Genomic DNA, 13,741 nt, shown 5'->3' with positions numbered 1-13,741 from the left:
GATTTTAAAAAGCCCCCACCTCGGGACCGCGTTGAGAGGGCACATGCACGGATGTAATGCGGTGACGTCATGCGGACAAGGTTGAGGGGGCGCGGCAACGCTGGGGCGGAAAGGGGCATGACTTGGGCATAATAGGATGGGGCTGGGTAGAACTGGGCGGGCCTGGGAGTGGGGCTATGGGTCCAGATTTTACAAGAGTAAAACTATATATACAAAACTTTGAAAACTGAAAGTTTCCCCTCCAAACTTTTCAAGCCTTTATCTCTGTTATTTGTAACCCGCTTCGGGTGCCTTTTTACTCAGTGGGTCACAAATATATTTTTCTTGGAACGACGAATCCTGAAATTATCAGGGAGTGGATGGACATCTCAAAGCATTAATTAATGATTCTCAGGTGCTTTTGTGGGATCCATCATTAGGCACGACTAGGCAGTCGCCTAGAGCAGCACCTTTGGGGAGGGGGCCAGCAAAGAGCAGCTGCAGTCAAAGCAAAACAATAGATCTTAACAGCCACGCAAGCTCAAATAATAATTATCAGCCCATATCTTATCTACAGGGAGGGTGGGCCGCCTTCATATAATCTGCTTCCCAGATTATTTTGGGAGGGATGGGATTATCATGATTGATTAGGGTGGCACAAAGCCGAAGGTTTGTCTAAGAGGTGTCTAATATCCTTGCACCAGCTCTGGGCAATGTATCTTAGTGGTGTTTTCCTATGAATGGCCAGAATCAACCACTCTTACAGACTAGGGCAAAGAGCCACAGAACACAAGACCATGTGGCTGTAGAGCTGTCATATGACCTGCAGAGCGACTGCACAGTAAAATTTGTCCCCACCCCCTGGCCCCGTGGTTAACCAACCGCCTGTCATTCTTGAAGGAGAGAGGGAAGAATCAGAGTATGAATGGGCCCAGCCACTGACCCTCAAGCCTTGCATTGAAGAATGCTGGGGTAGAAGGACTAAGGTTGAGAGAGACACTAAAGAATAACAGTCTCTGGTATCCAGAGCAGATATTGTGATGTCATAATGTCTAATTCCACCAATAAGAGCCAAGCTTATCAGTGATGTCACAATGGCTTCGTTATCTTATACTTGGCTCACATAAGAATCAGAGCATGAATGAGCCCAGCCACTGACCCTCAAGCCTTGCATTGAAGAATGCTGGGGTAGAAGGACTGAGGGTTATCCGTGGGGATGGGGACAAATTCTGTCCCCGTGTCATTCTCTACTGCACAGCACTCCTGCCTCCCCTTGAAGGACTGTGCTTCCTACAATGCAGATTTGAAATGGAGGCACTGGGATCCTAAAATGCTGTTAAGTTCAAAGTTCATGACAGCTCAAACTCAGCAGTGTAGGTATCGGGTCAAGTGACTTGCCCTGCGTTCATCACAAAAGTCACACCACAGAGCTGCTAGGCAACCAGGTGAATGACTTAAGGCCGGGCTTGGTTTTCTTTCCATTCCTTTCCCATTGCATGCTGGTACCTGTAAAGCCCATTTCAGAAGGACAGAGTGGGACTACAAGGAGCTGAGGTACCGGTGGGGGGTAATGAAAAAGAACCACGCAACCTACAACTAGCCACAAGTCCCCAGACAGCTCAGGGAAAGATCCGCAAAGTGCCCTTCTGACTCAAACTTGCTCATTTCAGTCCTTTTCACCAGGTCATTCATCATTGGGATGCACAGTGCTCAAGACAAAGTCGCAAGTCTCCCAGAGCCTTAGGGATTTCTTTCGGGGACCAGATACAAACATTTTCCAAGGTGTCAGCTGAACACAGAAATGTGTTTACCTACAGGTGATGAAATTAAACGGAACAGCAGGTAAAAACGAGAAAATAAAATCCCAGCAATGCAATTAACCCATGAAACCGCATGGAAGTGAGTCATTCCATCGGAGGCTGCCAGAGGGCTCCGGTCAGAGGTGGTCTTTTAACCCTTTATTTGGCATTGTGGCTCAGAAGCGTCATGCGTCTTCTACGGCTCTTAGGGGGAGATCTGCGTCTCCAAACGCCTGTCTGCTTGGCGCCGTTGCTCTCGTTCAGCATCAAGTTACGTAAAGCGGCCGTTTCACCGTCCGCCAATTAAAGGGTTAATGTGGCTTTCAAATGTGCACGAGGCCGAGCAGGGTCTGTGTGCGTTCCAAACGCACCATAGACTGGCAACATATACACGTAGCTTCAACAGTACAAAAGGGGACCTCTGGATTCCGGGATTGCTCTTCAAACCACGTGACCCACAGGCAACAGAACGCGGGGGCCATGGCCAGAACAATATTCTGCCCAACCCAGAATCTAGAGAGCTTGAGGGACAGGGACAGAGATTTGTTTGTTTTGCCCCCCCCGCCAAGAACATAAGAATTTGCCGCTGCTGGGTCTATACTTTCCCTTCTGTCCATCCTACAAACATACGGCCTTTTAAAGCTTAAATGTATAACTTAAGTGCTCTGAAAGATAACCCAATAAAAACACAAAAACAGACATAAATACTGTACAAGGAAAAGGAGCCCAGAAGAATGGAATTTCCTCCCTTCCCGCAGGAATAGCTGGCGTTTGCTCGGGCCCGTGCCGTCTTGTAGGTCTTGCGATGGCTGCGTGGTGGTTAACAGACCGGCAAAGGCTTTTTAGAAACTTCCACAGGATGCGAGATCCTCTGTACCCAGGGCAGCGATGACCTCTCCCGTTCTGAAATCCACAGAGGCAACCGCCTTGCATGATCAAGGGAGAGAATATATTCCTAGCAGATCGTAATTATCACCTCCTTGTGTGTTATCGTTCATTTCTTCCTTGAAACAATGCCCTAAAGCAAGCACTTAAAAGATATGCTGGAGAAAAGAAAACCTAAATATTTATGGTTTCTCCCCCCCCCCCCCTCAATTTCCTACACATGACATTTTGGGCAAAGAACATCAACGACCATGGAACCCAACATCCTCCCTCCCCGCCCTCTCCCCCAAAGGTGCATAGATGCGGCTCCAAGTCTGCTCTTGGCACGCTAAAAACTTAACGCAATCTGTGATTTCTGTCCAAGCGATGATTAAAACTTCAATAAAAATCCGTCGTCGCGAACAAAACAAAAATACATTTTCCATTCACAATAAATAACAATTTAAAAATAAAAAGGATCAAACTTAGGGCTTGGAGGGGGTAAAGAAATCTATCTGAACTCTGCGCCGATGGAAGCCACAGAAAGGAAAAAAAGACCTTACTGCTTGTGGAATATCTGAAAACGTGCGCTGATGCAGGGCGATCCTGCCGTGTCCACATAAACATGGCACCGGCCCGCACTTTCAGCCTTTCAGTTTGCCGATTTGATGATTTCACTGGCGGAGGACCCTGGATCCCAGTAGGCCTTTTCTGCATCCAACGCCCATGTTTTCTGGTGCTTATTAAAGTAACAGCAGGTTCCATCTTTGAGGGAACTGAGTGCACTGATCATTTTTTTTTAAAAAAAAACAAAAGCAAACGTACTATTTTTTTGCCCCCAAGTCTTTCACCTGTTTCAACTGAGTCCCCCAACCCTATTTCTGCACTGCTCCTGAATGCAAAATGGTGGGACACACAGAGGGGGAGGGGGGGGAAGGCCATACATGAAACACGTGGCGATAAGCGCAGGCTGTGCAACAGGTTCTTTGCGTGTGTGCGTGCTTTTCTTTAACACTATACATCTATTCGTTAAATCGTAGTTCTCTGTCTGTTTGCGAGACCTTCCCTTGGGTAGAAGCACGGCTAGCCACAGACGCACACGTACACAGACACACAGATCCAAGATGGCAAGGCGACAAAGCTGGAGGTGAGCCAGAATGGGTGGACCCATGTGCGGGTAAAGTACCGAGCTGGCACTTCTCTTTGGAGGAATGCGTGCGCTGCTGAATCTCGGTCAAACCCTCCAAAGGAGAAGGTGGTTGGTGCTGTCGTCCCTCCCCACAGTTTCACTGCTGTTTGTAAGTCGGAAGTCCTCGTAACCATCCCCTCCGCTGATTACAAGCATTTTCGATTTCGACTGCGCAGCGGTAGACGGTCTGTGTCTTGTCGCGTCTCTCGTTTCTACGTCGGACGGCTTCTCGTTACCTTAAAAATAAAAGAACAGGCTTTTGAGGGAATAAAACAGTGGTCTCCAACACCAACCCTCTGCAGGGCCACATTTTGGATTTGTCGGTACTTGGAGGGCCTCAGAAAAAATAGTTCATGTCTTATTAAAGAAATGACAATTTTGCATGAGGTAAAACTCTTTATAATTTATAAATCTTTCCTTTTGGCTAAGTCTTAATAATAATATTGTAATTTATAGTTAAAGAGACATATGATCAAGAAACTGTTATATTTTACTTTTGTGATTATGATCACACATACCAAGGGCTCAAAATAGGACCTGGCGGGCCGCATGTGGCCCCCGGGCCGCATGATTGAGACCACTGGAATAAAAGGACACAGTTCTTCGCCATGTTTAAATTTGTCTTAAAAACCCGGGTTCTTGTTTTTTGACATTGCGGTTTTACATTTGGATTTTAGGGCTCCTTTTACAAAACGGCGGTGGCGGCTTTAACGCGCGTGACTTTTAATCACACGCTAACCCCCGCGCTAGCCAAAAATCTACCGCCTGCTCAAGAGGAGGCGGTGGCAGCTAGCGCGTCCGGCGGTTTAGCGCGCGCTATTACACGCGTTAAACCGCTACCGCGGCTTCGTAAAAGGAGCCCTTAGTGTTAATAACGCCGGAGAAATTTTAGAAGACTGAATTTTTACATATTTTACGGACCCCCCCTTACATTTTGGAGAAAAATTGTTGAGAGAACTCTACAAAGACGCAACCAAGCTTAGGCGCCAAGACTGTATAAATGACTGAATACCGGCATACGCACACATAAACGCCATTTATGCGAATACTTCTTTGCAAAAATCCCCACTTCTGTGGTTACTTAGCCCCAACACAGCAGAGGAGATAAATCACTTATCTTTAAAAGTGCAGACATCCGTGGCCTGACGCGACCCGTTTCGCCAGTTTTACTGACTTGTTCAGGGGTTCATTTCGTGGCTTGTAAAATATGCAGCGCCACTAGTGAACCCTTGAACAAGCCAGTAAAACTGGCGAAACGGGTCCCGTCGGGCCACGGATGTCTGCACTTTTAAAGATAAGTGATTTATCTCCACTGCTGTGTTGTGGGGGTAAGTAATAATAATAATAATAGCTTTATTTATATCCCATCATACCTTTCAGTTCAAAATGGTTTACAACAAGAGAGACTGCATGAATGCCGCTAAGTTATATCATGCCAATGAATTAGGAGGAAACAGACAGGCGTGTAACACAGTTATATACAACACAAGCATGCCGGAAGATGTAGAGGAAAAATGATTAAGGAAGTGAAATAAATTTGCAAAGAATATGAAAGAAAGAATTTTAAGCGAGCAAAGTGGGGGGAGGATTAGAGAATCAATGAATGAAACTTGGAACCTGTCAGTCTTTGTCCAAGGTTTATTTACCGAATTCCCAAGCGGGTTTCCGTGATCCTCATTCTCCCTTTACCCACATCCCAGACATTGTACAGTGGGATCTTTCTGCATTTGATCTCACTCACCATCTTTCGTGACTATCAGTTGACTCGTTCTTCAGCCCAAGACTTTCTGAGACTAGTCCTGAACTTTGTGTGGGTCGGGTTCCCTCTTTTCTAGCTTCCCCTGCTCATCTCCATCCTGTCTATTAACATCTGCTGGCTGTGTTTAAGTCTTAACCCTACCAGCGTCTATCCGTTTGTCATTCCCTCTGTAGTCCCCTAACCCCTCTACTGTAAATTCCATACCTGACCCACATATGTAAATTCACCTTTGTCCTGTATGTCTGCCTTAATTAGATTGTAAGCTCTTTCGGGCAGGGACCGTCTCTCATGTGTTTAATGGAGTGCTGCATGCATCTGGTAACACATTAGCATTAGTAGTTATAAATGACTTCCCAGATGCAGGCATTCACATCTGGAAGCATCAGTGCGGTACATACCACAGCCCTCGTGGATTCTCAGCACCAGACAGCTTACTAGACTTAAAAACTGAAGCACAGGTAAGCACTAGAAGCCTCTAGAGCAGTGGTTCTCAACCCTGTCCTGCCGGGTTTTCAAGATATCCCTAATGAATATTCATGAGAGAGATTTGCATATAATGGAAATGACAGGTATGCAAATCTCTCTCATGCATATTCATTAGAGATATCTTGAAAATCCGACAGGCTGGGGGGGGGGGGGTCCCCAGGACAGGGTTGAGAACTACCGCTCTAGAGCCATTCCACCCCATCTGCGGGATTTTGCTCGCTCTTTGCACTGCTCTTGAATCGACCTACCTGGCTCCTTTGGCAATGGGAAAATGACATCAAAGCCATCAGGCAGTTCGATAGACGTGAGGAAGCGGACATGTCCCGTGTGGCCCTGAGACAGCCCCACCGGAGTCAGCGGTGCCTTCAGGGAGCTGGTATTGGAGGCTATGGACAGCGTTAACACCACGCCCGCGCTGGTTCCAATCCAGAGCAAGTCTTTGCAGGCCTGCAGGGCCGTGATGCGCAAACACGCCGCTTTGTGCTGACGAATGATGGCATCAGAGCCTGAAGGGAAAGGAAAGAGTGTATAAGTGTCTAAGTCCACACCAAGCCTCTGTCTAATTGAGGAAGTTGCTCTTGGGAAAATCAGCTGCAAAGTACACGTATATAGGGTTACCAGATTTTCCGGAACTAAAATCCGGACTAGAGAATGACACGGGGACCAATTTTTCCCCGTCCCCGAGGGAACTCATTTTCCCGTCCTGAGTTCTCTTCTTATCCCTGCTCCATTCCTGTAAGCTCCGTCCTCATCTGTACAAGCCTCAAACACTTTATCATAAGTAGCAACATTCTAGAGCTCAGATTGTGATGTCATAATGCCTCATTCCACCAATGCCTAAGCTCCGTCCTCATCTGCACAAGCCTCAAACACTTTAGAATCCTAAGTAGCAACATTCTAGAGCTCCGATTGTGATGTCATAATGCCTCATTCCACCAATGCCTAAGCTCTGTCCTCATCTGCATAAGCCTCAAACGCTTTCAAATCCTAAGTAGCAACATTCTAGAGCTCCGATTGTGATGTCATAATGCCTCATTCCACCAATGCCTAAGCTCCGTCCTCATCTGCACAAGCCTCAAACACTTTAAAATCACAAGAGCTCAGATTGTGATGTCATAATGCCTCATTCCACCAATGCCTAAGCTACGTCCTCATCTGCGCAAGCCTCAAACGCTTTAAGATCCTAAGGGTTCGAGGCTTGTGCAGTTAAGGCACCGCTTACAGGAATGGGGAAGGGACAGCGACAAAATTCGTGGGGACGGGGGGGGGGGGAACTGAGTTCCTGCAGGATCGGGGAAAAATTTGTCCCCGTGTCATTCTCTAATCCAGACCCATGTCCCCGCCCCCCCAAAGCCCCACCCCCTCAACCTGTTTAGTCGTCGGGAGGGCATCTGCTCATGTGCAGGCGTGATGTCACCGCGTTGCGTCTGCTCACACGCAGATGCCGTCCCGATGTCACTCCTAGCTGGAAGCTTTTGAAAACCTGGAAAAAACGCTGGGTTTTTAAAAGCCGTCCAGATGCCCGGACATGTCCGGGGAAATCCGGAGGTCTGGTAACATGTACACATACAAAACTTCATACATCTAAGGCAGGCTATTCAACAAGGTCTCTCTCTGTCCCTCCCCAACCTCATGGGTCATTGAAATGGAAGGGAAATCAGACAGGAACAGTGAACATAAGAACTGCCGCTGCTGGGTCAGACCAGTGGTCCATCGTGCCCAGCAGTCCGCTTACGCTGTGGCCCTCTGGTCAAAGACCAGCGCCCTAACTGAGACTAGCCCTACCTGTGTACGTTCTGGTTCAGCAGGAACTTGTCTAACTTCGTCTTGAATCCCTGGAGGGTGTTTTCCCCTATAACAGCCTCCGGAAGAGCGTTCCAGATTTCTACCACTCTCTGGGTGAAGAAGAACTTTAGAGAGTGCTCTCTCGTACTCTCTACCTTGGAGAGGGTGAACAACCTGTCTTTATCTACTTTGTCTTGAATCCCTGGAGGGTGTTAACCCCTATAACAGCCTCCGGAAGAGCGTTCCAGATTTCTACCACTCTCTGGGTGAAGAAGAACTTTAGAGAGTGCTCTCTCGTTTTCTCTACCTTGGAGAGGGTGAACAACCTGCCTTTATCTACTTTGTCTTGAATCGCTGGAGGGTGTTTTCCCCTATAACAGCCTCCAGAAGAGCGTTCCAGATTTCTACCACTCACTGGGTGAAGAAGAACTTTAGAGAGTGCTCTCTCATTCTTTCTACCTTGGAGAGGGTGAACAACCTGTCTTTATCTACTTTGTCTTGAATCCCTGGAGGGTGTTTTCCCCTATAACAGCCTCCGGAAGAGCGTTCCAGATTTGTACCACTCTCTGGGTGAAGAAGAACTTTAGAGAGTGCTCTCTCGTTCTCTCTACCTTGGAGAGGGTGAACAACCTGTCTTTATCTACTTTGTCTTGAATCGCTGGAGGGTGTTTTCCCCTATAACAGACTCCGGAAGAGCGTTCCAGATTTCTACCACTCTCTGGGTGAAGAAGAACTTTAGAGAGTGCTCTTTCGTTCTCTCTACCTTGGAGAGGGTGAACAACCTGTCTTTATCTACCTTGTCTTGAATCCCTGGAGGGTATTTTCCCCTATAACAGCCTCCGGAAGAGCGTTCCAGATTTCTACCACTCTCTGGGTGAAGAAGAACTTTAGAGAGTGCTCTCTCGTTCTCTCTACCTTGGAGAGGGTGAACAACCTGTCTTTATCTACCTTGAATGGAATCCCTGGAGGGTGTTTTCCCCTATAACAACCTCTGGAAGAGCGTTCCAGATTTCTACCACTCTCTGGGTGAAGAAGAACTTTAGAGAGTGCCCTCTCGTTCTCTCTACCTTGGAGAGGGTGAACAACCTGTCTTTATCTACCTTGTCTTGAATCGCTGGAGGGTGTTTTCCCCTATAACAGCCTCCGGAAGAGCGTTCCAGATTTCTACCACTCTCTGGGTGAAGAAGAACTTTAGAGAGTGCTCTCTCGTTCTCTCTACCTTGGAGAGGGTGAACAACCTGTCTTTATCTACCTTGTCTTGAATCCCTGGAGGGTGTTTTCCCCTATAACAGCCTCCGGAAGAGCGTTCCAGATTTCTACCACTCTCTGGGTGAAGAAGAACTTTAGAGAGTGCTCTTTCGTTCTCTCTACCTTGGAGAGGGTGAACAACCTGTCTTTATCTACCTTGTCTTGAATCCCTGGAGGGTGTTTTCCCCTATAACAGCCTCCGGAAGAGCGTTCCAGATTTCTACCACTCTCTGGGTGAAGAAGAACTTTAGAGAGTGCTCTCTCGTTCTCTCTACCTTGGAGAGGGTGAACAACCTGTCTTTATCTACCTTGTCTTGAATCCCTGGAGGGTGTTTTCCCCTATAACAGCCTCCGGAAGAGCGTTCCAGATTTCTACCACTCTCTGGGTGAAGAAGAACTTTAGAGAGTGCTCTCTCGTTCTCTCTACCTTGGAGAGGGTGAACAACCTGTCTTTATCTACTTTGTCTTGAATCGCTGGAGAGTGTTTTCCCCTATAACAGCCTCCGGAAGAGCGTTCCAGATTTCTACAACTCTCTGGGTGAAGAAGAACTTTAGAGAGTGCTCTTTCGTTCTCTCTACCTTGGAGAGGGTGAACAACCTGTCTTTATCTACCTTGTCTTGAATCCCTGGAGGGTGTTTTCCCCTATAACAGCCTCCGGAAGAGCGTTCCAGATTTCTACCACTCTCTGGGTGAAGAACTTTAGAGAGTGCTCTCTCGTTCTCTCTACCTTGGAGAGGGTGAACAACCTGTCTTTATCTACTTTGTCTTGAATCGCTGGAGGGTGTTTTCCCCTATAACAGCCTCCGGAAGAGCGTTCCAGATTTCTACCACTCTCTGGGTGAAGAACTTTAGAGAGTGCTCTCTCGTTCTCTCTACCTTGGAGAGGGTGAACAACCTGTCTTTATCTACCTTGTCTTGAATCCCTGGAGGGTGTTTTCCCCTATAACAGCCTCCGGAAGAGCGTTCCAGATTTCTACCACTCTCTGGGTGAAGAACTTTAGAGAGTGCTCTCTCGTTCTCTCTACCTTGGAGAGGGTGAACAACCTGTCTTTATCTACTTTGTCTTGAATCGCTGGAGGGTGTTTTCTCCTATAACAGCCTCCGGAAGAGCGTTCCAGATTTCTACCACTCTCTGGGTGAAGAAGAACTTTAGAGAGTGCTCTCTCGTTCTCTCTACCTTGGAGAGGGTGAACAACCTGTCTTTATCTACCTTGTCTTGAATCCCTGGAGGGTGTTTTCCCCTATAACAGCCTCCGGAAGAGCGTTCCAGATTTCTACCACTCTCTGGGTGAAGAAGAACTTTAGAGAGTGCTCTCTCGTTCTCTCTACCTTGGAGAGGGTGAACAACCTGTCTTTATCTACCTTGTCTTGAATCCCTGGAGGGTGTTTTCCCCTATAACAGCCTCCGGAAGAGCGTTCCAGATTTCTACCACTCTCTGGGTGAAGAAGAACTTTAGAGAGTGCTCTCTCGTTCTCTCTACCTTGGAGAGGGTGAACAACCTGTCTTTATCTACCTTGTCTTGAATCACTGGAGGGTGTTTTCCCCTATAACAGCCTCCGGAAGAGCGTTCCAGATTTCTACCACTCTCTGGGTGAAGAAGAACTTTAGAGAGTGCTCTCTCGTTCTCTCTACCTTGGAGAGGGTGAACAACCTGTCTTTATCTACCTTGTCTTGAATCCCTGGAGGGTGTTTTCCCCTATAACAGCCTCCGGAAGAGCGTTCCAGATTTCTACCACTCTCTGGGTGAAGAAGAACTTTAGAGAGTGCTCTTTCGTTCTCTCTACCTTGGAGAGGGTGAACAACCTGTCTTTATCTACTTTGTCTTGAATCCCTGGAGGGTGTTTCCCCCTATAACAGACTCCGGAAGAGCGTTCCAGATTCCTACCACTCTCTGGGTGAAGAAGAACTTTAGAGAGTGCTCTTTCGTTCTCTCTACCTTGGAGAGGGTGAACAACCTGTCTTTATCTACTTTGTCTTGAATCCCTGGAGGGTGTTTCCCCCTATAACAGACTCCGGAAGAGCGTTCCAGATTTCTACCACTCTATGGGTGAAGAACTTTCTCTACTAAGTCAATGAGAGGAGAGGAACCAATCTGTGCAAAGGAACAAGGCAGAAGTAGGGTAACCATCGCTATGTCTTCTTGACGGAACCACACCAAGAGAGAAGACATCCCTTCTTCTGTGGCAGTCAGATCAGCAGCTGCCCCGGCAGTGTAGGGACACAGGAAGCAGCTAGTGTCAGTCTCTGCAGATGCCCCTCCTCCCCCTCCTGTGCTTCCTGGTCACAAAGGAAGTGCGCACTAGAGAATGACATGGGAACAAATGCGTCCCCGTGAGTTTTCCCGCTGTCCTAACCCCATTCCTGGAAGCTCTGCCTTAACTGCAAAGCCTCGAACACTTATAGGACGGCGCTTGCAGGAATGGGGCGGGGACAGGAAAAGAGCTCGTGGGGATGGGAAAATGAGTTCTTGCAGGGCCGGGGGAAAATTTGTCCCCATGTCATTCTCTAGTGCACACCATGGGGGAAGAACAGCAGAAGGGACCAGATGTGTATGTTCACTGTGTCCCCCCCACTTCCTGGCTTGCCACTACTCTGCCAATAATACTGTGTATCCCAAGAAACTGAGAGGAACCCAAAGGAAAGCGTGGGGAAGATGAGTAGGAACCTAAACTGGGGAGTAACACAGAGTCTGAGAAGGAAGGGCAAAGTGGAAAGAAACCTGGAAACAAGACGATAAGAGGGGAAGAGGACCTTGTGGGTTGTGGAGCAACCTTCTGGACAGGTGGTAATAAGGAATTTGGGGAGAAGGGTACTGTTCAAATTGCAGGCCTGTGGTCAATCGAACTTTCTTAGTGAAAATTATGGAAGCGGTGGCTGCTTGGGAAATCAAAAATGACTCCCTGCACTCTTTTTTCTATTGCAAACGCAAGCAGTGTCTCACTTCCGGCTCACCACACAATTGTTTCCGACGTATTCACCTTTATAGGACCCCCAGGGACCCCCTGAAGGAGACTTTTTGTCGAAACGCGGACCGTGTTGGGTCCCGCATCCCTAGCGGACCAGGTCCTTTAAGGCTTTTATGTGGACCTTTGGAACTTTGACACTTTCAAATAAAGTCCATTTAGGAACATCGTCACTCCACAGAGTTTTTTTGGTTTTCTCTGGATTTTCTTTTTTGTGGGTATTTTGGGGTCAATTCCTTTTGTTTTTGCTACTTATGATTTTGCTTAATCTTCTGTAAACCGCATAGAACTTCACGGTATTGCGGTATATAAGCTGTTATTTTTATTATTATTATTAAAGTGTTTGAGGCTTGTGCATATGAGGAGAGAGCTTAGGCATTGGTGGAATGAGGCATTATGACATCACTATCTGAGCTCTAGAATGTTGCAAACACAAGCAGTGTCTCACTTCCAGCTCACCACACAATTGTTTCCCACGTACTCACCTTTATAGGACCCCCAGGGACCCCTGAAGAAGACTTTTTGTCGAAACGCGGACCATGTTGGGTCCTGTATCCCTAGCGGACTAGGTCCTTTAAGGCTCTTATGTGGATGATTTCAGTGGACCTTTGGAACTTTGACACTTTCAAATAAAGTCCATTTAGGAACATCGTCACTCCACAGAGTTTTTTTGGTTTTCTCTGGATTTTCTTCTCTGTGGATATTTTGGGGTCAATTCCTTTTGGGTTTTTTTTTCCCTGCACTCTGCAGGCAAACGACAGAGACAAAAAAAAACCAAACAAACCCCCGCGCAGTCGATAGTTACCTGCTAACATCTTGTGAACCGGGGGGGCGATGTCCACTTCTGCCAGCTGCTCGTGGTTGGTGGCGTGGTAAAGTCTGACCTGCGCGCTGCTCTGCAGGGCCACCCAGATCCCCACGTAGGAACTCACCATACAGGTCACGCTGCGGTGGCTGTCCTGCCCGACGGGGAAGGAGTGCTGGCACAGAGGGAGGAACATTAGTGTAAGTCCTTAAAAAGCATGCCCTGCGCTGGATAAAACAGAGGTTTTCCAACTGCGCTGACCTAGACACCCTGATGCAACTAAGCAGCACTTCCTATCCTCTGACATCAGCTCTAAGACAGAATAAGGTAATCAGCTGAGCCCCTCCAACATATACTTGGGCATCAGAGCCAGCTCAAAAGATTACGGCGCTCCTGGCCCATGCTCCACCCCTGCCAGTTCCCTCTTCTGACGCTAATATCTGGTCCTGGCAGGATGAAGCTCCGTAGGCCAGCGTCGATTTCAAGCAGCGCATCAGAGGAAGAAGGAGGGAAATGAAGCACTTCCCTCCCCCCTCGCGGCGGCTGGCCTGTGAAGCTACACCCTGCCAGGACCGGGCAGCAGCGTCAGGGTAGCTTTACTTATGGGCTGGTGATGTCGCAGCCCTTGGCATTTGGCACCCTTTAGCGCCAGGGCCCCAGGCCGGAGCCTCACCTTTCCCGTAGGCAAAGCCGGCCCTGTCGGCCATGCTGCTGAGACACGGGTGCAACCAACAAATAGCTGGATGCTAGAAGTACCGGCAATTGGAACCGATTAGGATTTGATTGCGCATCTGGCTGTGCGTTACACTTAAATCCCACAGCCTGCAGCCCAAAAGGGGGCAGGGCGGGGGAGGGGTTTTTT

General features: G+C 47.9%; 1 protein-coding gene across 1 annotated transcript in view; it reads right to left on the bottom strand.

Annotated features, from left to right (window-relative positions):
- Positions 1-1,117: 1,117 nt before the first annotated feature.
- Positions 1,118-13,741, bottom strand: part of ARHGEF17 (Rho guanine nucleotide exchange factor 17) — a 390,049-nt gene continuing 377,425 nt past the window's right edge. Inside the window, exons 19-21 of the mRNA XM_033949000.1 lie at positions 12,880-13,054; positions 6,325-6,582; positions 1,118-4,067 (exon numbers count right to left, since the gene is read on the bottom strand). Coding sequence (XP_033804891.1) covers positions 3,877-4,067; positions 6,325-6,582; positions 12,880-13,054 — 624 coding nt within the window. The 3' untranslated portion in view covers positions 1,118-3,876. The remainder of the gene's footprint in view (positions 4,068-6,324; positions 6,583-12,879; positions 13,055-13,741) is intronic.

Source organism: Geotrypetes seraphini, chromosome 6 (genome assembly GCF_902459505.1).
Source record: "Geotrypetes seraphini chromosome 6, aGeoSer1.1, whole genome shotgun sequence".
In the NCBI taxonomy this organism is placed as follows: domain Eukaryota; kingdom Metazoa; phylum Chordata; class Amphibia; order Gymnophiona; family Dermophiidae; genus Geotrypetes; species Geotrypetes seraphini.
Note: the sequence above shows the minus strand (reverse complement) of the source record. Positions and strands in the feature narration are given on the sequence as shown.